We start from the raw sequence: 27,698 nt of genomic DNA on the forward strand, positions 1-27,698 counted from the left end.
TTGAAAATAATTGATTTTTAGAGATGAATTTTATTGTATTTAAAAATAATTGAAACTTTGATAAGAATTTAAAAAAATTTATGAACATAATTGAATTTTGGCGAAGAATTTTATTACTTTTGAAAATAATTGAATTTTCGAAATCATTTGTAACTTATCCAAATTAAATTTTTTCCAGTATATTAATAAAAATCTCTGACTTTTCCCTGATTTCCTTGACCTGTGGCAACCCTGTGAGAACAATTAAACAAACATTTTTTGTTCAAGTGTAGAAATTTTGACGCCATTTGTGAAATGGCGCCCCATTTGATGTTGTGTCACTTGATGATGCGTGGTTTGATGAGGCGTTATCTGACGAGGCATCATTTGATGATGCATTATTTGATAAAGCATCATTTGATGGTACATCATTTGATAGAGCATCATGATGAGGCGTTACTTCCAGAACTGAAGAACATAATTCCCAGCATCAATGAAAAAAATGACCTCACTCTTCCTGACTTTTGAAACAACCTGATGAATCACATTGTTGGTAATATTTGACAAACTGTCAAAAGAAGTACGACGACAGTTATAGTGGTAATGAAAAAAAGCAACATGTTTATTTTATGGTTGAGTTGTGTAAGGAGCAACTGTCTTTTGAGGGTCGGCAAATCTCAAAAGGTTCAAATCTAAGTCCACGTCTGGAACTAACCTCTTTTCGCCACACCTTTCAGCTCATTCTCTCATTTCTCTCTCTCTCCCTCTCTCTAGCAAAATGTTACAATCTTATTTACGGTCGCATAAAATGTCCTCACGGCGGTAGTAACATAATAACGAGGGTGGAGTGAGTGAAGAAAAGAAAGAAATAAAGAAAGAGTTCCGGACAAGAAAGAGGTGCGCTACACTGTCCAGTGTAAAACGAGAAAATTAATTTACAACACGAGAGAAAAATGTCCCACTGGATCGATAAATAATTCCAGAATTTATTTACGAAGCAAAGATGGACTTTTTTTTATGTTTCGTGACTATTTTCGAGTACTCGGACAAAAAAGTAGGTGATATTTAATTTGTGATAACTATTTTCCTAGTTGATCGACATTAACGACATTTAAATATCCGTCCGGTGTTGGGCTTTTTTTCGCATCAGAATAAGTGTATCCGGGAAGTTTGGGCCGTTGAACCGTGTCGCAAAAAGTCACACAATGATCATCAGACTAACCTGTTTCTCCCCGCTGAAGTATTAAAATATTTTGCACCGTCAATTCTAAACTTTTAGGTCCCTAAAGTTAGTCTTAACGCTGGGCGTCGAAAACAATTTTTTTTCAAATGTTTCACCTCTAGTTTTCGATGAGCGTTTACGTTCAATTGACATTATTCAGGGACGTAAGTTCTCTCGCAATAACTTGAAAAATGGAATTAAAAAATATTTCTGGATTTTGTGGAAATAATTTTCGATTCAATTGCTGGGTGAATCTCTCATTATTCAAAATGAAAACAAAACATTCGTAAATCAAGAGATTGGAGGCGCCCTGTTGAGAGCTGATGGGAAATTGAAAGGCTCAGACTCTGAAAGGAGCTTCATGACATTTTCGAAGGAGCGCCTCTCTTAACAACTATTATAGAATGTCGAAATGCTAATTCACCAATACAATCAAATAAGATCTGTCTGGATTTCAATTCAACATTTGAAAACCTGATTCTCAAGTGGTTGTTTACTCCTCTTTGGGAATTGATAGTTTTCAAATCAACTGTCAAGAAAAGAAGAATTAATGTCTCTCGATCTTAATATTCAATAATGTCTAGAGACATGTCTTTTTTCAAGTCTAATTCGCATCACGATATTTTCGGTAAAAATTTGTGGTAATTTCATAGTTTATGAGGCAAACAAAAAAGACACTAAAATTTAGAATTTTCTTATGAATTCTAAACATTTTATTTTTTCCACTAGTTTCAATCAAAATGACAGACTTTTCCCTAAACTCCCTCAACGTAAAGACATAAAAAGCCTATTGTAGACACAACCTAAAGATTATAATACAACCATTTTTATATTGATGCCACAATAACAAATTTATCACACGCTTAAGCAAATTTGCAATCTCAGGGCTCGAACCAGTGAAAGTATGTAAAAATACGGATTTTACTTTAAATATCCGCAATTAATCTTTTTCAAAAAAATTAATTCCAAAGAATTGTTAGTTAAAAATATGAAAACTTTAAATTTTCAAAGATTTTAATTGAAAACTTTCACAAAATTCAATTATTTCTAAAAATTCAAGCTATATAATGCTTTCAATAATCAATTATTATCTAAAATTTTCACTGAAATTCATTTTTAAATAATTTTTTATGAGAAAATTCTACTAGAATTCAATTATTCAAATACAAAACAAAAATTTATTGAATAATGAAATATTTCTTAAAATTGAATTCTCATAAAGAATTTTATGAATAAATTTTTAAATAATTAAATTTTTTGAACGACTTTTAATAAAATTTTTAAGAATAATTATATTTTTCGAGGAATTCGATTAAAATTATTATTAAAATAATTGAAATCTACGATGAGTTTTATTATTTATAAAAATAATTTAATTCCTAAAAAGAATTTTATTATTTACGACAATAATTGAATCTTTGTGAAAATTTTATTATTTATGAAAATAATTGAATGATTGCAAAGAAATTTATAAAAAAAATTTGTAAATAATGGAATTCCTGTGAAATTTTTATTATTTTATGAAAAAAATTAAAGGTTTGTGTAGAATTTTATTTTTTGAAAATAATTGAATTCTTTTGGAAAGTTTTATTAAAATAGTAGATATTAAAAATCATTAAATTGACGAGAATTTTTGAAAATAATTTAAATTTCGCTAAGGATTTTATTAAAATTTTTGAAAATAATTGAATTTCGGAAAAAAATTTAATTATTTCTAAAGATAATTGAAATTTTGACGAGAACTTAAAAAAATTTATGAACAGAATTGAATTTTTGCGAAGAATTTTATTACTTTTGAAAATAATTGAATTTCTGTAATGACTGGTAATTTCTCTGAAATTCTCCAAATTATATCGTACAATTTACGAACTTTTCATCCTTTTTTAATGAAATTACGGCCTTTACGGACCTTTTTTCGAAAAAACGGACTTTTACGGGATTTGCGGATCTAGTTCGAGCCCTGCAATCTGAAGTAACTAGAAAATACACTAGATCCTCGGCAATTGTATGGTAATTGTCTTGAAAACTGAAAAATGAGCGATAATTGTTATTCTCTCTGGTGCCGACACTGCAGACTAGACCCAGACACGGCAGCAAATCATTGGGGAAATATTCTAGAAACTAAATAGCATTTAATTCAGCTCGCTAGCAGGAGTCGTAAGGAACATGGACAAAGGAGCCACGGTGTATTTTAAGGATGAGAGAGTGATGATCAATGATGCATCGTGTAGGATTCATGTGGAACGCGAAGAAGGGTGTGCAAAGGAGGGATTCACGAAGCAGCCACTCCCATGTCCATGCGATGCAGTGGCGTGCCATACGGTGCCACGCCACGCGTAGTCGTTCTACGTCTGCAAAAAACTCCGCACACGCAAATTTGCAACAACTTTGCATCGTGCGGATCGTGCGGATCGTGCGTCTGCAGAAAGTCGAGGTTATAAAGCTGACTCCGGCTTCGTTCGACAGTCGACAAGAGATGTGTGTATATGCAAGGGGAATTCATAATTAGTATAAGCCATCGTTTCTACAACACACTAAAGTCCTCCACCCGCCACTTAGCGTTTCCTTTTTTTTTCTTTTTTGCTCATAGCGCACCCCAACATTCAAATTAACCCCCAGACAGACGATTTTAGAAAATTATTATTACTCCCCCTCCACTAGAGTGTCACCATAAAATTCAATTAATTATCCACCTTTGTCGAATTTACCTCCACGCTATTGTCTCCTTTCACAAACAAACATTTTCAACTCTTACTCTATTTCGAAATAAATTCTTTTGCGACAAAAAATTGTATTTTCCGTTAGTTTTCTTAACAATTGGCAAATTTTAAAAAGGAGAAAATTCTTTAATTCATCATGAAAAATGACAAGGTCTTGAAAAAAAATCGCAAGGGCAAATTCTTCACTTTGATAATAATTTTCATTCGATTTATCAATTTGTGGAAATACATTTTCGAGAAACACTATTGTTTCTTATTCACGTATTTATCATCAGTGAATCATAAAATTTATTCGGAATTGCAAACAACTGATTGTGAGTAACAATGTCAAGTGAATTCCCCGATGTGTATAGAAGAATGTTCACATTCTTTGTAATCACTCCAAAGGAAAATTTAAAAAAAAATCCTGTCTACTTTTTTATAGAGAAAGACCCCTGGGTTAAAAAATAATTACGATTTCATGTATTCAAAATTCCTGAGGAGGGAGGAAATACTCTTTAGTAATTATTCAAAAGGAGTGATCCTTAAAAATTATCTATTAATTACTTCCAGAGTAAATCTGTACTAAAAATTTAAAAATCGTATTCCGGATGTCTATTCACAATTTGAAATTAAATGTTTTTGCTCTCTTTTTTTGTTTCCAAATTTTTTTGATAAATTTTTGATAACTTAACATGAAATTTTATTAAAATTGCATTAAAAATAATTGAATTCATCTGAAGAATTTTATTAATTATGAAAATAATCGAAATTTTGCTAAGATTTTTTTCTAATTTAGGAAAATAACTAAATTCTTTAGAGGAATTGAATTAAAATTATATTAAACATACCTAACTGAATTATTATCAAAAATTTTATCAAAATTTTTCAAAATAATTGAATCTTTAAGATGATATATTTATTTACAAAAATAATTGAATTTTTTGAAAATAATTTAATTTTCTTTTAAAATTGTTCTCAAGAATTCAATTCAATTAATTTCTAGGATTTTTAACTAATATTTTTTTAAAAATTAATTATTTTGAAGCGTTTTTCTCAAAAATTATTTTTAAGAGTTCAATTTAATTAATTTTTATGATTTTTAACTATAATTTTTTTAAAAGTTAATTATTTTTAAGCGTTTTTCTTGAAAATTATTTTTGGTATTTTAATTCAATTATTTTGTACAATCTTTTATTAAAATATTTTGAAAAATCAATTATTTTTAATACCAAATTTCTTGAGAAAGTTCTTTAAGAATTCAATTATTTAAAGAAAAGAGAAAGTTGTTAAAAAACAATTCTGAAAACCACTCGTTTTTTACAATTCAATTTTACAAAATTTAGATTATTTGAAAATTTTATTAAAATTCAACTATAAATTTTTTTTGTTTATATTTGTCACCTTTTATAAAAAAAAATACAAGTTTAATAACTCTGAGAAAATACTATTAAAAGCATTTAGGGCCAATTTCACCAACACCGATTAAAAGTTAATCAATGATTAAATCCTCAATTAACCAATCAGAAGCCTTTAAACTGTCTTTAATCATTGATTAACTTTTAATCGGAAGTTGGTGAAACTGGCTCTTAATGTTTCAAAAAACTAATATTGTCTCAAAATTTTCAAAATAACTAAAGATTTTGTTAACTAAACTTTGATCTGGACTTTAATTTCGACAAAATCGAATAGAACTCGTGGATTTTAGCCCACAGCGCCTCACGTGGTAGCGGCAATGAACTAATACGAAGAGAAGCAGCGCCTCTCTCGACAGCGTCCATGAACTAATACTGTCAGTGGAAAAAAAGGGAAAGGGAGAGAACATACATGATTTTAGGTGCTTTAAAGGATTTTATTAATTTAACGGATTAGAAAAGGGGAAAAGAGGAAAAAAGGATACTATGATCCTTGTGGTTAATAGGTAAGTATTTAATACCCATTAGACTAAAGATTTCTGAATTTATTTCCAATTTCTAAATTCTTTAATCTTTAGATTGAGATGTAAAACTTGGTCTACTGAAAATTTATTGAAAATTGCAAGTGCTTCGAGATATTACCCAGAAATAAATCAAAAGTCAACTTTCCTCCTTGACAGTAATAGATCATCTTTTTAAAATCCACGAAGGAGGTTGAGATTGGAACCACGCGCGTATAATTCAGCGGAACCCAAAGCCGGTTTTCCCTCTGGCGAATCTTGAAGGAAGCGAAGGAGGTGCGACGAACCATAAAGGATGAGTCAGAGATACTTCTCCTTCGTTCCGCTATTCCTCTCTTGGATCCCTCTTTTAATTTAACGAAGGGCAAAAAAGAGAGAAGGAGAAGGAGAGACATATACTAGTTGAACAATCCAAGGAGAAAAGATTAGCTATACACGATCTCAAAACGTCGTCCGCTCCGTTGCAAACTACAAAATCGCCTACGCAATTTACACGACGAGGGCGCGACTAACAGTTGTTTCTTCGTATGACACATCCGCCCATATCTTCAATAACGAAGACAAAATGATGGAAATAATTCATATTCTATTTTTTGCCTCTATTTCACCACCGTAAAACTAATTTGCTTCAACTGTCGCGCTAACGAAACACTAATTTGTTAATAATTTGATAATAGTTTGTAATTCATTTGAAATGGATGTAAAACCAGTTTCCTGAAAAGTGGGCGTTGATATTTTAGCGTCTGCAACTATCTTCAGGATTCTTTGTGCAAAAAAAATCATTTTTTCTGCTTTCGTTCAAACAGAATTCTGAAACATTTTATTACGCTCTTTAAGTCTAAAGACTTTAAAAAAATTATCTAATCGCTAAGTTGTATTAGAAAAACTACAGAAGTTTTTCACTTAGTGACGTTTTGATAACTAAAAGTCGTCAAAAAATAGTTTTTGACGCTAAAGGTCGACGCTTACTTCAGACCCACAGTCGGTAAAGCAGAAAAGACTAACTAACCTCCAAATTTCAGAAAATTAGAAATTATTAAATTAAAAAATATTACTACGAACAATCAAAACAAAAACAATTTAATTAGTCAATAAATAGTTAATATTATTAAATTAACATTAAAAAACCATTAAAAAAATTGTTTATAGCAAAATTTGAAGTGAACTACTAACTAAAAAAAATTTCTACATTGCTCGAAAAGAAGAATTCGCTTAAATTTTGTCACTACAGTATACTTGATAATTAAATACTCGATCAAAAATAAATCAAGTGAGAGAGAAGTTAAAATGCATAAAAAAAGTCTAAAAAAAATTTAGTCAAGAATCTCGTGATAAAATTTTAAATCTCGAAAATGAGTAAAGTTTTCATCTTGCGGGGATTAAAGAAAAAAAGGGATAAAAACCCAGTGTTGATAAAATATCAGTTTAAATGGACTTTATCGACTCACCTCCACCAGGGGTTCTTCCTTAGCGACATCTCCATTCTTGGGTGTGTCCTCTCGTGCCGGTTTGGTCTTATCTTTTTTGCCGAAGCTGAATGTCCTGAAGGAGAATTTGTGCTTCTTTGACTGTAATTAAAATTCACTTTGTAAATAAAAATCCCGATAAAATTGAATGATTAATATTTATAATAATAGGAATTTTAATTCTCTTTACAATCAATTATTTTATTTCAAAAATCATAATTTTCTTTTAAAACTTAACAGATCAACTTCACTAGAAAAATAAATACAAATACAAAATTGTTTCAATGAATTTTTAGCTAGTTTATCTTGGAAGTTAAAAATATGAACGTAGACGCTAACTTCAGGATTCTATAAAAATTAAATTTTAAAGTTGAAAGAAGTTAACAATTTTTCCGAATCACGCAAATAAATGAGCGGATGGGAAGAAGAACTCGCCGAGCGTGCGGTTGTAAGGGATAATATCAGTCAGGTAGCAGTGTGTGGCCCAGAGGCGCTCACTACTACCTGACTGATATTATCCCTTTCGGTCGAGCGCTCGGCGAGTTCTTCTTCCCATCCGCTCAAATAAAATCTCTCGATAAGCTCATGGGTTTCATATGTATCGACAGCACAGCTGCCCTAATACAGAAACCTGCTTAATCTGAAAAATATTTTCGAAATTAATTAATAATTTCAAAATTATTAAAGAACTCAGAAAAACGGTAGCATGGTTAACTTTAATATTTAATTACCGAATGATAAATTCATTTCCTTCAAAATTAAATTTTGTTTTTTTCTCACTTTTTCCTGATTATTCGAAAACATCAATAACTTCATTTTTAAATAAATATTTAATCATTATTATTATAAAACATGAAGATAATTGAATTCGATTAAAATAGTATTAAAAATAATTAAAATTCTGCGATGAGTTTTATTATTTATGAAAATAATTGAATTCGTATAAAGAATTTTACCAAAATTTTTCAAAATAATTGAATTTTTACGATGAATTTTATTATTTATAAAAATAATTAAATTTTCCTTCAAAATTATTTTCAAAAATTCAATTCAATTATCTTCTGAAATTATTTTTTGCTGAAATTTTTTTAAAAATTAAATATTTTTAAGCGTTTTTCTTCAAAATTATTTTAAAAATTCCAATTCAATTATTTTCAAGAACTTTTAATTAAAACTTTTTTGAAGAATCAATTATTGTAATCGTTTTTCTCCAAAATTGTTTTCAAAATTTAAAATCAATTATTTTTTAGAATTTATAAATAAAATTCTTTTCAAGATTTCAATTCAATTAAGTTTTGTAGAATTTTTAACTAAAATTTTTTGAAAAATCAATTATTTTTAATAATTTTTTTAAAAAGTTTTTAAGAATTCAATTATTCTAAGAAAAGAGAATTTTAATCAAATTTATTAAAAATAATTTAATTCTTTTGGAAAACTTTGTTAAAATAATAGATATTGAAAATCATTGAATTGAAGAAAATTTTTTAAATAATTGAAATTTTGCCAAGAATTTAATAAAAGTTTTGAAAATAATTATATTTCAGAAAAGAATTTTATTATTTATAAAGATAATTTAAATTTTGACGAGAATTTTATTACTTTTGAAAATAATTGAATCGTGAATTTATGCAATTATTTGTAACTTCTCAAAAATTCAATTTTTTTTAGTGTTCTTAACTAAAATTCTTCTATAAAAATTTTTCTAATAAAATTCATTCAAAATTAAAATTTTTCTTAAATTTTAAATTAAAACCTTACTTTTAAAGTTGATCTATTTATGAAAATTGTAAAAGCAACTTTTTTTAAAATTCAATTAATTTTGAAATATTTAAGTAAAATTATTGATTAAATAATTTATAAGTAATAATTTGATGATAGTTCTTGAAGGGTAGGTGGTCACTTTTTCTAAAAAATATTTTCTAATCCTTTTTGTCTAAAAAAAAAGCGATTTCTAATGAAATCTGTTTTATAAAAAAAACTTTTTCTAACAAGTTTTGATTTCTAAAAAAAGTTTTTTTAAGAAGTTATGATTTCTATAATATTTATTTTTCTAAAATTTATAAAATTCCATAATTTTTATAAAAGTTAGAAAATTATTAAAAACTAAGATTAAGAAATAAAAATTATTTTGCATATTTTCTGTTTCTCAATCACAATTTTGTTTACAAAATTATAAGTTTCTTTTTGAAAAAGAAGAAAAAATTTTATAAAATTACCGTCAAATAGGGTAACTTCGGACGGTTTTCGATGATTTTTATTAATATTTTTTTTTAGAATATAATATCTGGAAGTTTGACGTTCAGATAATATATCATCCTTAGGGTCTTGTGTGTTGATATTTCTAGTTAAAATTTTTTTATTTATCTCTGTTATTTTCTGTGAAGTAAAAAACAAGTGTCCGGAGTTAGCCTTCAAAGGGGAGTAACTTCGGACACCGTATAATTTTTTGTGTAATTTAAAATTATTTTGGATAATTATATTATTTACGTATTTTTGTTTTAACAAGAAACTATTCTAAGGTTCTCAGACTATTCATTATAATTTTTTTAGAAAAACAAAAACTAATTAAATTCAATTAATGGTGCATTTGAAAAATGAACATTTTCAAAATTAAGCGACTTTTAATATAATTTTTCGGTCATAAGAATATAATACAATTTGAAAATATAAACAATATATACATTTAAAGCTTTTAAACATTTAATAAAAGTAAAGTTTGACTCAATTTACTGTAATGAACGCCAGAAGACGTGTATCTGTCCATTACATTTTCTTAAATAAAAATCATTTACGAAATAATTTTCGAATTTAGGTTATTGAAATTAGTGTTAATTTTATGTCTAGACATAGTAGATTAAATTTTAAAAAAGAAATAGCTTTTACCTTACATATGTTCGTTTATATAAATAAGTTTTTTCACAAAGTTCAATAACTTTCAGAAATCTCTTCCAACTAAATTAATTTTTTTCTTAAATTTTTTTGATTATTTTTATTTCTCAACTGTCATATAATGTTCACACTAAAAAAAAGTCTTACTTTCAGCCTATTTTTGAGTCTGAATTTAAGGTGTAAATGGAGTCAGACCCGTTAAACAAGGACAGACTTATGTGAAATACATGGGCTGAATTTAAGGTGTAAACGGAGTCAGACTTTTTTTTTCCTGTGTTCCTTGAATGTTTGGTAAAGCAATAGAAATGCGAAATCCTTATAACATTTTTTAGGTAGAATGGAAATACAAAATATTTAAAGGAATAAATATACGAATGTGCGAAGTTAGCCTCCTGTCCGGAGTTACCCTATTTGACGGCACTATTTTTTATCAAATTTGTTTTTCTTGTAAAAAAAAATAATAATTTGCATCATTTTTATATTAAAATTTCCAAAATTAATTTATTTATAAAACACTTTTTTAGAAAATTTTAAATAACTTGAGGAAAAAAATCCCTATATAATTTCTATTTGTTAATTACGATTTTTAACTACATTATTTTAAAGTTTCGTTAAAAAATTTGCATAATTTCTATTTTTTTAGTAAAAAATAGAAATTATTAATTAATTTTTAACACAACCTCAAGTATTTCTTTTAAAGAATTAAAAAATTTTCGAAAATTTTATTTTTTAATCATATACCTATTGATCGTCATTACAAAATTGAATATTGTTAGAAAAAAAGATTTTGAAAATTACCTTTATTAGTAAAAGAAATTTTTAGAAAATGACCTTTATTAGAAGAAAGAAAGAAAATTAGAAAATCACCTTCATTAGAAAAAAGTTTTTTAGAAATTTTCTTTTCTTAGAAAAAAAAATATTACACGGAGAGAAATCTGTTAGGATTAATGCTCGAAACATTAGTAATCACATTAGTAATTTGTATTGAGAGATGATCTATCTTATGTATTTTAATTCTAAAAATTACAAACATAACCTATTTATTGCTTGTAAGGTACCTTTCTTTGAAGCGGACAGAGAAAAACAGTACCTATTGAAATAATTGAGTGTACTAAACATTACAGTACCGGCCAAAATTGTCAGTCCACCCATTTTTGAAGGAATGAAAAAAATTTTTTAACATAAAATTTATGAAAACTCAAATTTTTTTTGGTTTACATTTTGAAAGACGATAAAATTTTGAAAAGAATAAGACCTCACAGAAGTCATTTGGCAAATATTTTTTCAAGATATTCTTAAAAAATCGTCATTTTCAATGTTTTACAAAAATTTGAATAACTTCTAAAATAATGAACGCTTTTTAATAATCTTAGGCTTATTTTAAAGGTCATTTTCTACAGAATAAGAATTACTTATAGGCATTAACCTGTAATTTTTATCTTGGAATAAGCATGACGTCAAAGTTGGACAAAAAAATTGGAAAAATTTGAAATAAATTTTTTGTACTAAAAACTATTCTAGAACATATATAAAACATGATATGGTGTAGATTCTTCAAGAAAATTTAATAAAAAAATATGTTTGAATTTCAAAAATTATTTTTCTTTTAATAATATTGTTTCAAATTTTTTGAATTTTTTTGTCCAACTTTGACGGCATGCTTATTCCAAGTAAAAAATTACAGGTTAATGCCTATAAGTAATTCTTATTCCGTAGAAAATGACCTTTAAAATAAGCCTAAGATTATTAAAAAGCGTTCATTATTTTAGAAGTTATTCAAATTTTTGTGAAACATTGAAAATGACGATTTTTAAGAATATCTTCTACAAATTTTGGCCAAATGACTTCTGTAAGGTCTTATTCTCTTCAAAATTTGATCGTCTTTTAAAATATAAACCAAAAAAAAATTTAGTTTTCATGAATTTTATGTTAACAAAGTTTTTTCATTCCTTTAAAAATGGGTGGACAGACAATTTCGGACGGTACTGTATGTCTTTAAAATAAGGGTAAAAAATAGGACATTAAATGGTTAATTAAACTCACTTTTTCCTTCTTTTTGGTTTCCTTGCTCTCAGGCGATGTGGCTGTATTTTGACTGGCAGGAGTGGCTTCAGTTGGTGTTGTGACCTCAGCAGCCTCTGCAGGAGCATCAGCTGGTGTTTCAGCTTTCGTCTCCTCAGACTTTACCTCCTCCTATTTATAACAGAAAAAACACCAAGAAATTAGAAACTATTGATCAAATTCAAAATTATTTAATAAATAAATAAATAAACTACATAATAAGAAATCAACTTAAGAATTAAAATCTTTTAAACATTTTTTTATAGATTTCAAAATCGTTTAAAACCACTTTCAAATATTTTTTAACAACTATCAAAAATAGCTTTCAAGTGCTTTCCAATAACTATTACTGAAAGGCTATTAAGAAAAGTTGTCCGTAAAATAAAGAATATAATTAAATAAATAAATTGCTTTTAAATAATGCAAAAAATAAAGAAAGAAAAAATCCTATTGTCAACAGACGAAAAAATGAAAAAATCTGTCCTTTCAATAGTAAAGACTATGGGAGAAAAAATTTCAGTTTATTGGCGATGGTAGAAGTTCTCGAAACTTTATTGTCGCCGCAGCTGTTCAACCAAAGAGATCTGTCACGCGATCAGCTGAGACAACAATAAAGTTTCTAGCTTCAAGTAGACACATACATATTGCTAATAAACTTCCTGCTCATCTCACCACAAACTGTTTCCTTTCCTTTTTTTTAATACCAAAGGAAACAAAATCGAAACGAGAAGTTGTTTTTTCTTCTCTACTAGACTAGAACATTTGACATCAGAATGAAAAATTATTTTAATGAAACTAATTTCATCTCTGAGTATCCAATCTATGTTCTGTCGGTAAAACAGTTATGGCGGTAAGTTTAATTTCTAATTAAATTCTACCAGGAATTTCTGTTTTAAATTCCACTAAAAAATAATTACTTATTAATAACTTATTATTAATTAATAATTACATATTAATAAAAATTAATTAGGGTAGAGTGGGGTAAAAAAGCCATGGTGTAAAAAAGCCATTTGAGTTTTATTTAAAAACTATTAAGCCGATTTATCAGCTGTTTAGAATATAAATACTATTAGGTAATACGCAACTTTTGAAATCTAGTTTGAATGTTGTACCTAGATTAATATTGTTTTTATTGTAATTTTAATTTTTTGTTGCTTTTTTGAAAACATTTTGGTGAACTTTTCAAACATATTACAATCTGATTAAGTGAACGAATAATAAAAGTAAATGTTTGTACATAAGGAGAAAAGTATACCGAAAACGTATACAATGTTAATTTTTAGAAATTGAACTGAATTAACAATTTATTTTTGCTTTTTTTAATAACTGGTCTTGGGTGCAAAAAAGCCAGGGCAAAAAATCCATTGAATATTTTGTGAAATTCACTTGTTTTCTATTTAAACTAACCTTCTTATTTTACAAAATTTCTCGTGTTTATTTAATAAAATAAATTAAACACGACGAAAAAGTAGTTCAAAGTGCATTTAAAAAATAAACAATGAATAAACGGTTGCAACGAAATATTTTATCTGTGGTAAAACTTAAAGAGAACTTCTAAAAAAGGTACGAAAAATTGGCAGTGCAAATCGAAAACAGGTAAACTTAATATAATTTTCAATTTTGCTTGCTAAAAACTCTTTCATAATTATTAAAATATTTTTCAAATAAGACTATTTGTCATATAAATAAAGGAAAAATATAAAAATACCTAAATTGATAACGTGTTTTGCTAAAATCGTAGGGTGGCTTTTTCACCCCACCAGGTGGTGCAAAAAAGCCACTTGCAGTGCTTTCGTAAAACTCTTATAACTTAGTCCTTTCATGAGATAAAAAATATTTCCGTCAAGAATTTTCAAGCTTAATAACTAAACTTTCAATAACAATTGGAAATTTGAGAAAAAAATTTTAAATACAAATTTTACAGCATCAAAAGTAAAAATGTGGCTTTTTTACCCCACTCTACCCTATGATTTATAATTATTTAATTTTTACTTATGATAATTATTAAATTATGTATGATTTATTATAATTGCATTACTATTATTTACAATAATTGATTATCTAATTAGATTAAATTAAATTCAAAATAAGAAACGAAAAATCTATTAAAGAGGAATTATCTATTCGAAAGAAAATATTAACCTCAAATATATAAATAGCGAAAAATTTCAATTTTTCCGATGAAAAGATTATTCTAAAAATGAAAGAGAATAAATATTCATGTAATTTCTGGGAAAAATATCTAGTTCTCAAAAATGAAAAAAATATATATAAATAAAAAAAAAAGAAAAAAAAGACAATATTGTCTCCGGAGAACAATACACGATGGCGTATTGACAACTTAACTTTTCAGTCTGGAGCGTTTCTTTCTCGCCGATATAAATAAAACTCTCAAGAACAAAAGAATCACGTTCATAACTCGTTAAACGTTCGTTGCTTATTTTCGTAAAAAAAATATTCGCCTTTGAAAAGATCTTTTGCAAATTAGAAAAAAAATTTGCAATTCTTTTCTTTCCCACAAATTTTTTTTTATTTATAACTCATGTGTCTTTTTGTTTAAATTATTTTTCTATATTTCTATTTTTAAATTATATTTTCTAACAAATAAACTATTTGTTATATTATTTGTTATTATTGAAATAAAAAAAAACGAAAATGAAGAAAAAAAGTCTACAAGTAATTTAAAATCCAAGTTTACAAAATGCAGTAGGTAAATAGAACGTGAATTGCATCTTAAAAAATTTTTATTTTCCTTGAGAATTTAATTTGACCCGAAGGGAGTTTTTGAAGACCTGAGTTCATTAACGCTATAAACGGTTTAAATTTTCTTTTCTTCATGTTCATCTTAATTTTTTCTTTTTCTGTACTTCGCCCGCTGTCTAAAAACCACTAACGCGCAAAGTTTTTAGCGTTGAGTATAACAAGTCGCACTTGAAAACCAAGAATTTTAGTCTCACAGTGTGGATAACGTTGTCGCCAGCTCTTTAAACACACATTTTATTTTTTTTCTCACTGACCCCTGACTTGTTTTATATTTCCCTCCGTCTCATTCGCGACGTTCATAATAAATTTAATTGGACTGGAATCTCGTGACTTAATCAATGCCATTTATTAAAAACTCCAGAATCTTGAATTTATCATCGCTCAACTATTATTATACACTTCTTCTTGGAACTCCCTCTCAATATAATTCTAAATTATTTTCATTCATTTCTTTTTATTTTATTTTAATATTATGATTATTATTAGTTACCTACGTAACAAAATAGGATTACATTTTTTATTTCATTGTATTCTATTTCATTTTATCAATGGGTTGTTTTAATTATTTAAACGTAAAACAACTTTTTGTTGTTAAATTATAATAAAAAATAAATAAAATAGTTTAAAAAAAGACTTCTTTTCCAGCCATTATTGTGAATTTCTTCTTATAAATAGAACTTATTTTGAAATTTACAAATCGATGCAAATTTTCTTGATGCCTTCGCAAATTATTTTTAGAAGAGGTGAATCCTCTCATGTAATAACTTCAAGGAACGATAAACTGCATCGATAAAAAAATCATTATTTTCACTATCATAAGGGAAAAAAATGCATTTTTAGTACACCACAAACGAGCCATTAAAACTCCATTATTTTTTTTTCGAAAACAATTTCTTTTAAATCAATTCACAACTTTAGTGATAACGCAGTTTAACGACGCATGTCAAAGTCCCTTTAATAAACTACGGGCCAAAAATTAACTGTTGAATATTTCCTCCATTGAATATTGTGTGAAAGGATAAATCAAACACTAAAAGAATAACGAAAGTGAAGAAAAGAAGGTTTTTTATTCACGTTCAACTTTCCCATCAGGCACTGCTGCTGCTTTCTTACCTCACTTTGGCTTCCATTGAAAAAATAACCGCGGAAATTGTTGTTTACCGAGAGTGTAAGCTTTAGCTTAGAGAAGAGTAATTCTAGCCATTTTCGTTCAAACACAAATTTCCAAGATTCGACTTTCCAATTACCAAGTTTATTAATTAGTCTTAAGGAAACCTTAAACCGTTTTGCTTTTCGAGTTTCAAAAGAAAAAGGCCGCTATAGACATTCAAGAGGTCTTTAATAATCTAGATATGAAAAATTCTTTTTAGAAAGTGCTATTTAAGTTTTTTGTACATTTATTTTCTCTCTCTCTCTCTCTCTCTCAGTTTCATTCTCAACTTATTAATTTATATATTCTCATGTGTAACGAAAGGTAAATGCCTCATTAGCTACGAAGCGAGTTTATAATATACATTATGCATTAGCAAACAAAGCTCATTTCCTAAGTCCTATTTTCGCATCGTATAATTATACATGACTCAGATCTTAATAGAATCTACGAAACTATGAATGGAACATAAAACATATTAGCCAATTGTTGTATTTATTATTTTCGATTTTTAATTTATTTCCTTTGTTTTTTTCCGGTCGGCAAAAAAAGCGTATTATTATTATCTTTTTCAAACGATTTTTTAATTTCTTTACTTCTATTATTTTATTTAATTATATAACCGGGCATCGATTTCTAACACTCCCTTAATATTGATGAAACAAACTCATTAAAAAATTTGTAGTTTTCAATCTATATTCTGTCGGTAAAGTAGATCAAGATTAGCGGGAAATTTAAATCTCAGTAAATCGGTACGAATAGAAAATTTCGTTTAAAAGATAAAATTTGAAAAAACTTTGTAAGTTTTAATAACTAATAACAAAAAGGTAATAAAAATTATTCTTTTAAAAAGAAAAATTGCATTTTCGAAAGAAGAATTTACGGAAAGTTTCAAAAATCTTTACGATCTTAACGCTTAAATTGAATTTCTCTGTACGGTAAGTATTATTTACACTGAGGGGAACAAAAAAATTAACGAATCGAACGAGAGAGTCATACAAACAGAAAATTCTCTCGAGCGTTTGTGTTGCACTTGAAAAAGAGAGACTTTAAATCTCTTTTATACTCGTTTTCTTCTAATCCATTTATAAGCTCTCTTTCAATTCCTGAAATTGCAAAATGTATATATTGTATATACGAGAGTCTTAAACTGTTACGTTGGGTAATAGTTGAACCTTTCCATTTACTCACGTTTCTTTTTTTAACTATAGAAAATATATCCGCACACACTAAAAACACTTTGCGTGGAAAATAATAATAAAAAAAGAGTTTACCTAATGAATTCGCAATTGAACATCGCTAAAAGGTGTGGGAGAGCCTCAAGCGCAAATAGTTACTATACAAATGTGATAAAAGGTCAATAGGCGTGGAATTACACTCAGGGCGTTGTTTTATCATTTTTTTTACACCTCTAAATGTAAGAATTCTGTTTTTTAAAGTAAAAATAGATAAAGTGTTGGGGGAAAAATAATTTAGTAAGATTTCCACTAAAATGCAGCCATTGCAGTGAATAACAGTAACAACTGTTTTACCGATTGATCATAAAACAGAATTGAAAATTTAATTCAATATTAATTGCACTGATTCTCAGAGAAAAATAAGATTTGTAACTATTTTATGTCCCTGAAGCTAGCGTCGAAAAATATTGCTTAGAGTTTTTAGAGATGAAAATATCACAAATTGATATTTATTTTTTACTTTTTCTTTTTAAATTTTTTAACTTCTTTTATTTACCTGGAGAGTAAAAAAAGATCCAGGACAATTTTTTAACTGAAAGTTAAAGTTTAAAGTTTTTAAAAAAGTTAAAAGTTTTAAAGTTTAAAGTTTTTTAAAGTTTTTAGTTCTTTGTCAATTACAAAAAAAAAAATGCTTTCGATACTCAGTGTCAGTGCTATAACTTCAGGGATCTACTATTTTTCTAGTAAAATTCATTTTCGATGCTATAGCATCGAAAAAAATTATTTAGAGTCTTTAGAGATTTCCGGACAATTTTTTTTTAAATTCAATAATTTATAGGAATTGTGACTACTTATCCAAAATAATTTTCAAGATTTGAATTCAATTATTTTCTAGAAATTTTAACTAAAATTCTTCTCTAATTCATAATAAGAAAGAAAAACGAAGACATTCAGACAAAATTTTTAATATTTTTTAAGAAGGTACCTTAAAAATTCATTTTTAGAAAAAAATTTACCTAAAAGTTAAATATTTCTAAAATCCCCTTGTTTACAAGACAATTTCAGGAAATTTCGAATATTCTGAAAATTTTTCAATTAAATGTACCTATATTTAAAAATATAACTAATTTCAAAAAAAGTGAAAATAAAAATGTTTCCAAAAACTAACTTATTCAGAATTTTTAATTAATATTTTTTAAAATTCAACTTTTTTAAAACTTTAATTTGAAACTTTTTGAAATTTATCTAATCTATATTAATAATATTCATTTAACATTCTAAAATATAAAAATAGTTATTTTTCACTATTTTATATGTGGAATTATTTTCTATTTTAAAATCTAATATTTTTAATAAAATTTTATAAAAATATTATAAACTTTCAATTAAAGTAAAAATATAACATTTTTTTTTAATTTCGATAAAATGAAAACGTAGAAATTGTATGTAAGTTTACATTGAGAGTAGATCTCCTTTGTGTATTTCTATTCAAAAAATTACAAACATAACCTAAACTGTTGTGCTTCTTATGTACCTTTCTTTGGAGCTATAGTCACATAGGTATTAATATTTATTTATAATTATTATATTAATTTATTTTTATTAAAAAAAACGTTTATTAGTATTTACATATTTCGAGTGACAGCAATGGAAAAGTTCCGAAACATGATTAAAATTAGGTTAAATGGAGGAAAGAAAATTTCATTTAAAGGGTTGCCAGATGTGTTGAACCTTGAAAATAAGTAATTTGCGGTTTATTTATCTATGTAATTAGAATCTTAATTAATTTCAGAATTAATATCCGTGTGGCACGAAAATCTACATCTGCAAGATAGTTTGTATATATATATGTAACTCGATACCTAATTACAGTGAGTGCGTTTACAACACAGACGATTAATTTGCAAGCGTTAGAGACTGCTGGGAATTAAGTGCATCTATAGTGTGAAAATGCATTCTAAACACAAAACGAAATGTTCCGAATGGTCCTCTCACAGAATTACCACATTGTGCGATAAATGTCACACAATCCCAACAATTTTCTAAGTCAACTCTCAAACTGTAAGTTAACTTCAACCAACTTCAACTGTTAAACTCGAATGAATTTATTTCCGCCTAGTAATTTATTATCCTTTTTAACCTTTTTACAACCTTTTTCTACTAGTATTTTTTATTAAAAGTTATTATTATTCTTTAAAAAATTACATTTAGAAAAATAACAAACATTGTTATTTTATAAAAATTATCTTTATTTGAAAATTATTATTAAAAAAAATACTGAGTAATTACAAAAGAAATTGAAAAGAGCCATAAATTTAAAATATAAGTGCAGGACTTGAACATTTGTTATTCCTATCTATTTAAATTTCCCCCTTTTTAAAAATTTCCTGAGCACTTCCGCCTCATTTATAGAAGGGTCAGTCTCCCTACTTATGTAATTATATACAAAGTTTAAAAAAAATCAATAAGAAAAAACTTTTTTCTACAAATTATCGAAATGATAGTATTCTAAAAATAAAATAGTTTATAATTTGAAAAAAGCAATAAATGATAAAAATTCATATCTCGTGTTGTTGAATGAAAAGGAAAAAAGAATATTTTTCACATTTAGAAAAAAAGGGAAAATCAAGACGTCAATAATTGTCAAGTTTTTAAAAATCGCGATATCTATTTTTTCTATATAATTCTTCTTGGAATACCTATTATTCAAAGAATGTTTAAGATTCGATAATAAATAACTGATATCGACATGTAGTGTTATTTCAAAATTATTTAAAATTGTTTTTTATAATTAATTATGTATTTAAAAATTATATTTAAAAATACCTATTAAATTTAAAATTTAAAAACTATATTTTTGTAATAATGAGTAATTATTATTATTACTATTATTTATATAATTTAGTAGAATTTAAAAACATTGCTAAAATTTAATGATGAATTAAATTTACAGCCAAAACTGTTTTACCGACAGAACATAGATTGAATACTCAGAAATGAAATTAGATTTATCAAAAAATTTTAATTGGGACAATTGAATATGAAAAACGAAATTAGCGCCATTGTCGTCTCTAAATACCCCAAAAAATTTCAACGCAGAGAGTCGATGCTAACTGTAGGGACAGGACTCACTAAATATTTCGCATTCTTGAACAAAATTTCTTTTTAAATAAATGTACGGTTACATGGAAATAAAAAATAATTGTTCAATATTTTTCTCGAATTAAACACTTTTTAATTGTAATAAATATTTTTTCTGAAAGAATTATTTTCTAAATAGAAAAAAAGAGTTGAGGAATGAAAATGAACGTTAATTCCCTAACGCTGTTTGTTATTTTTCTAAGACAAGAATTTCCACTTGGCCATTTGCGTATGTGCATAACTGCATAAAGAATTATGTAAATACGCGCTATTAATAAATTTTGCCTCGTATAATGGCTTTTAAGATTTGAAGAATGTTCAAAAACATTATCGTCTTATACATATACAGAGAAAATTCCAACTGTGATGAAGAATTTTTATCATACTACAATTCTTTGGTAATAATAAAACACGAGAGGATATTGAAGTTAATTTTAGAGTTCAGATAAAACTGAAAAAAGAGAGAGAGAGGGAAATCAAATAAAAAAAAATTATAATATATCGATTTGTTTGCTGACGAAGAAATGTTATTACACACCAAGGTACTTTGAGTACAATGGCTTCTAGCGTCACATACAAAACATTATACTGACTCTGTGTCTTAGTCGAGGACGAGACATTCTGCGCATCGTAATTTACAATCTCTCTTATGTTATACGTGCGTGTAACAAACGTCGAGAGCGAAAATACCGTCAGGAATTTATTTTATACCTTCCGCTTTTCACTCATGTGCAAATGCTTTTACTTTAATTCTTGTGTACCGAAACATTTGACTTCGAAAATAGTTTTCTCTCAACCCAGTGACACGAAAATATTCAAAATTCAATTTAGCTTTCAATTATCGTGGAATTTGATCGAATTACACTAAGTGAATCATAATTTTGACAAATCTGGCATTTTTTGATATTTAAATTTAGCGCCGAATCTGCATTACCGGCAGAATATAGAGGGGAAACTTAAAAAAAATATTAGTTTTTATAAACATGCGGAAAGTAAGTTTAGAACAGAATTTTACAAATAGACTTCATTTTAAAAGCAAATTAACATTTTTTGAAATTCAATGTTAGCGCTGAATCTACCTAATCAATAGAATCTAGAGAGGAAACTCGTAAGAAACAATTGTCTTTATTTCGTTATTAAGAAACTCAAGAATCTAAAGTCGAGGTCAAGAGAACCTAGAGAAAAAACTCAAAATAAAAAATAAAACGGTTAATAGTCGATAATTGAGTACAAGGAAAATTCAGTGAATTACAAATTTGGATAAAAATTAACTTCTTAAATGAAATTTTACTTTAAACAATATTTTCTACGTTTAATTGAATGCAATTTAACATGTCGGATTCATTTTTAAACAAAATTTACTTTAAAACTTATTTGCTGATATAATTAATTTGGTAAATAATTTCTAACTTCTATTTACCGAAATTTCAAATTCACCGCCAAATCTACTTTACCGGCAGAACCTAGAGAGGAAACTCAAAAAAAATTGTCTTCATTCGAAATTAATGAAAACATGGAAAAACTAATTAGATTAAGAAAAATTTTATTAATTACTCTGGTAAATTATAAATTCTCCTGAAAGAAAAAGTTTTCTACAATTTTTATTCTGAAAATTTGTATTTGCGCTAAAGAGGTCAACGATCTATTATACATTAAAGCATTTTGAACGATAAGCCAAGAATAGATGTGAATTTCCAGTAGAATAAATTTCATTAAGCTTTAATATAGCTCATAAAGTAGTCATCGAAACTTTTCACGATAATACAGCATTGATTAAATTTTAATAAATCTCCGCGATCCAACTCGTTAAAAATGACAAGTTTCGTCAACATTGCTCTCTATCTATCACTTGCCACAATATACATAGATGTATATTGTAAACACATTCTTTCTCATTAAAAGGCCACGCAACTAACATTCCAATCTGGCATTATCGACTTGCATTGTATATTATTGTAATTATTCTCATTGCTCATTCAGTGATAAAACAATTTTTCTAAAATTCTATTTCGAATTCTCTTCTAATTATAATAATATCAATTAATGAAATTAATTTTTTTATTATTAATCAATAACATAATAATAAAATAAAAGTCGATTCGCTTTGAATATTTTTGTAAAGAAACGCATCTATGTTCCGTCGGTAAAGTAGAAAATTGCGCGCGAAATTTAAACACTTAATTTCAGAATTTTATTTAAAGAAAACAAAAGTATTAAAATATAATAAAAAGAAATAAACCAATTAAAAAAACAGTGAAAAGCGAATTAAAAGACAATAAAAAAAATAATAAAAAAAACAATAAAAATAACGATAAAAAATGAAAGAAGAAATTAGTCTCGAATTATTTTTACGAACCATTTCGTTTTTAGCACCGAATAAGTAAATGTTTTCTGTTGGTGATTCTTTTAGAAAATTAGAGTTTACATATTCTTTTAAGTGGCAGTGTGCGAGAATTGGATATGTATGTATTTTTTGAAAGAAAGTTTTACAATCGAATTAACTCTCTCAAGTTTTAAAAGTCGTGAGAAGCCAAAAAGGATCCAACCGCATCCGGCATTTAACTAAGGAATTTGAGTCGACCTTGTCACGCACAGTTCTCTCCGAGAGTGAGTGTCTATATGGACAAGAGAGATGACTGAAAAATGCTCGTTTTATTCAAAGCACTATATACTCTTCGTGCGGATAATCAGGATGTGTCTCACCCCGCGGATTCAATTTTTCGAATAGCTCGCATTGTACATTTTTCACCCCATTTTTTTTTCCTTCTTTTGATGCCAAACTCGCGCGTCAATAGAGTCGAAAAAAGGGAGAATGCGAGATAATTCCCAGTGAGTGCGTTTTTAGAAAATTCAGCCTCAACTTTTTACTCTCCTCATCTCTCGTATAGTTAAAAATTTAAGGGCGAGCGTTGTTTTTTTCAGAAAAATCTGTAAATTCGATCGAAAATTATTGTAACAAATGGGGTAATAGTGAAAATTCAATAGTAGAAAATTAGAGAATGTCGTTTACTGATTGAAATTAAGAATTTACACTTTTTAAGATTGTAGAAAGAATTGAAAATAAGACTAAATTGTGTGCATTTTTAGAAAAGGGAAGAAGAGAGAATTTTTTGTTTACATCATTCGCACCTTATATCTTTCACAAGTGAATGAACTTACGTAAATGTAAACCATAACGCGTATAGTAAAGTGCAGCGTGCACAGACTTTCGAAACTTTGACCCTGTACGAAAGACGACCTACCTACCTACCTATATGCCTTACGGTCAAGGTCACGGATACGACCTTGAGACATACCGCAACTGTGACGTCACATTACAATCATTACTCCTCTAAAATTTCTCCAAGGAACACTCCATTCATCCACAACAAACAAAAAAAACTATTTTTTCCTTACAATTTTCAATTTTTTTGCAAATTTATAATAAATTTATTTTCAAATTTTCTGTCGTCTTTTTCCTTTCGATACATTTCTTTACTAAAAATAACGTTAGAGAAAAATTTTTCTATAAAATTTATTAACATAATAAGTAAATTTTGTCCCTTTTTATTTGAATTTCCCGCCTCTACCGCCTAAATGATCTGTATTACCGACAGAACATAGATTGGAAACTCAGTTACGCAAACTGGACACTAAGTCAATTGGAAGTTTCGATTTTCCTAAAGTTCTGAACGTTCAAACGGAATTTTCCTTACTTTTAAATATTTTTATAAAACTTTACTAAAAGAAATGGCAAAAAATATAAATTAAACATTTCTATTTAGTGAAGAATTGTTAGATATAGGAAATAATTTTTTAAATAAAATAGTAACGATAAGTAGTTACGAAGTAACGAAAATATAGTTAATTTCAGACTTCGTGCTCGATAATTAATTTTAAAAAAGTAGCAAAAAGTATAAAAGCATAAAAATATTTACTTCTTTCTTATCCTGCTAATAAATAGCTAAAAATATAATTAATTCGAACCCCAACATATAAAAACAATGTACAAAAAATAGAAATTGCAGTTGAAGAAAAGTATTTAAACATTTTTTGATTTGAAAATTGTTATACTTTACGAGTATCTTGTGTATGGAACCTAATCATACACGGAAAAAATAAATTTAGCAGATTTCACAAAACTGTTACGGAGTAGAGGATACAGCTTTTTACGAAACTGAGTTTTATAAAATGTAAGGAATATTTCAGGATAAAGTACAGAACTTTCGTAGTTTATACTGAATATTTTTGAAGTTTATCCTGAAATATTCCTTACATTTTACAAAACTCAGTTTCGTAAAAAGCTGTATCCGCTACTCCGTAACAGTTTCGTACAATCTGCTAAATTTATTTTTTCCGTGTATCAGCAACAACTGCGGTTCGCTTGTGGCCGGTCTTAAAGAATTCAAGACTATAAATGAAATATTCAACCTCAAGTTTTAGTACCTTCAAGTACTAAAGGATTCAATGAATTAAAATTTTCTCTTCTTCCAGGCAATAATTTTCCTCCACTTTCCAGACGAAGGACAATAAAAATTTTTTAACCACATAAAATTTATTTCTCAATAAACATTTTTTTCTGTTTCTTGAAAAAAATATTCCATCTAATATTTGATTGAATAAAAAATAATTTATTTTTGATCAAAATATTTTTATCTTCAATCAAATTAGGAAGAATTAAGAATAAACAAAAAGGTGACTTACTTTTTAGTAGAAGTGGAATAAATTTTGTATAGAACGGATTTTTAACAGAAAAATAAAAAAACTCGACGCCGTTATATTTGTCATTTATGTCAAGAAAGGAAAGAACGTAAATCACAATTGCAAGGTTGAAAATAACGGAAAAATTTTTCTTTTCTCAAAAGAAATGTTGAGCTTGAGATCAATGTACTTGAGAGACAGGTGCTGTAAAGAGAGAGCAAAATTGTTGATTTTTAAAGAGAGAGAGGCTGAAAAGTGAGGAATCGAGACACCTATAGATGGTACTTTTATGGCGCATCCCACCAAGTCCAAGGGAGTTGTAAAAAGAAATAACATATCAGCAAGTGATGAAAAATATAATGTAAAAAGGAACAAAAATATCACTACGAGGGCAAAAATTTACGACATTTTAAAAGAAAAATGACACTTTTTGTTGAAAGAAACGTAAGAAAAATATATCCTCACTATAGTAATTTAGTCATTATTCCGAGAAAAAAATGTACAATCATAAAATTTCTACAATCACTAAATTTGAACAACAACAGTAAATTTTTTAAAAAATTAAATTTTACACACTTAAAATTTCTATGTCACAATATACTAATATACCTAATGTGATCGCAATTTTAACAATTTAGAATTTGTATTTTGAAAATTCCATTTTTATTTCTATTTCATTTGCGTCATCTTTTATATTTTATTTTTAGTATTTTCTTATGCTTTTATTTTCTATTTTTATTTCTTTTATTATTTCTATTTTCAAAACTTTATTTTTATGAACATGGTTGTAACAAAAATTTGATTATACGTTTGTATCTCCTTTTTTCCAATTTTTTACTATTTTCCTTTCAAAAACAAGACTATTTTTAAAAATTGTCATAAATATTTTTAAAATATAGATTTCAATTAAATTTTGACGAAATTTGCAAATAATATTGAAAATTTTTCAATTAATTATTTTAGGGAATTCAAATATTTTGAAGAAATTTTAATTACAAAATTTTTCAGAATTTTTAAATTCAAATTATTCAAAGCTTCAAGTAATTCATAATCTTAAAAAAATTCATGAAGCTTTTCGTAAAAATTCGTTCATTTATCAATTTTTCAAATTTTAAAGTCTTCAAAAATTTGATTAATTCAAAAACTTTGATAAAATTCTATAAAAAATTCAATTATTTTTAGAAATAAAATAAACTTTTATGAAATTTCAATTACTTTAAAAATTTTCAATTAAACATATTTAAGAATTTAACTATTTAAAAAGAAAACTTTGAATTCATCATTATTCAAAAACCAAAGTTTTGCAGAATTTTTAAATAAAATTATTCGAAACTTAAAATTTTTTTCAAATAAATATTTAAATAATTATATATTTATTTTACCAAGGCAATTTAAATTTTCAAAAAAATTTCTAATAATTAAAATTAATTAAAAACTTTAAATTATTCTTTGAATAAATTATTTTCAAAATTTTCGATTCATATTCCAAGAAATAGTAATAAAATTGAGGGTTCACGTGCAACCCTCAATTCTTAAAGATATTCAATTATTTTTGAATAAAATTTCAAGAAGATTCAATTATTCGAGAATTGTTTATTATAATATTTTCCAAAATGGTACAACTATTTAATTACTTATTGCTAAAAATCGCAATTCTTCTCTAAAATACAATAGTATTTTAAAAAAGTTAGAAATTCAATTTTAGAATTTTCAATAAAAATTGTTCTTTAATTCTGAGAAAGCTCCTTGAGAATTCAACTAAACAAAACGAAAAAAATAAAAATACGCTTTAAATCCAATTATTTTCAAAAATTAATAAATTCGACGCTCTGTTTAATGGCAAATTTTTTCCCATTGTTTCCAATGTATACCCTGTCGATAATGTAAATTCAGCGCGAAATTTAAATTCCAATTTGAAAAGAAAATTTATCATTCAACTTTGAGTAAAACTATAATATTTAAATAAGAAGCAATTGAAGTAAAATTATGAGCTTGTCAAAACGGAAATGAAAGGAAAAGTGGAAGAATCTCTCTCTCGCGTGTTGAATTATCTGGTGCGTGACAGTTGCTTGGATTGCTCAATCGAGGAAATATCTAGTTTCATCACAGAGTATGACACGATCTTGTTTACCATTTACAAGCAAGTTCATCTCATTTCCATTTACTGCCTGCATAATTTTCCCCTAACTAGAAATTTTTTTTTCTAAATTTGTATCTAATTAAAAAAAAGAAAAAAAAATATTCCCCGAAAATATTAAATAAGGAAAAAAGTGTACAATCTATATTCTGATTTAGAAGTTCATAAATAAAAAAATTTTCATGTCTCTTTTTATACTAGAATCTTCAAAATTTGAATTTCCCGCAATGATCAGCATTACCGACAGAACATAGATTGAAAACTCAGTTACGTAAACTGGAGACTAAGTAAATTGGAAAATTTGATTTTCCTAAACAGGGTTGCCACAAAAATTAAATTTTGTTTTTCCCTGATATTCCCCTGATTTCCAGACAAAATTTTGGCTTTTTCCCTGACC

At 26.8% G+C, this 27,698-nt stretch overlaps 1 protein-coding gene across 3 annotated transcripts in view; it reads right to left on the reverse strand.

The window, feature by feature from the left end:
• The window catches only part of LOC122510006 (A-kinase anchor protein 200), a 418,778-nt gene that overhangs the window by 42,466 nt on the left and 348,614 nt on the right, over nucleotides 1–27,698 (reverse strand). For all 3 annotated transcript variants that reach the window (XM_043624383.1, XM_043624385.1, XM_043624384.1), the window contains 2 exons: nucleotides 12,235–12,384; nucleotides 7,285–7,404 (listed from right to left, as the gene is read on the reverse strand). In XM_043624383.1, the coding sequence (XP_043480318.1) occupies nucleotides 7,285–7,404; nucleotides 12,235–12,384 (270 nt within the window). The remainder of the gene's footprint in view (nucleotides 1–7,284; nucleotides 7,405–12,234; nucleotides 12,385–27,698) is intronic.

The sequence above is a fragment of the Leptopilina heterotoma genome, unplaced genomic scaffold (assembly GCF_015476425.1).
Source record: "Leptopilina heterotoma isolate Lh14 unplaced genomic scaffold, ASM1547642v1 Lhet_65, whole genome shotgun sequence".
In the NCBI taxonomy this organism is placed as follows: Eukaryota; Metazoa; Arthropoda; class Insecta; order Hymenoptera; family Figitidae; genus Leptopilina; species Leptopilina heterotoma.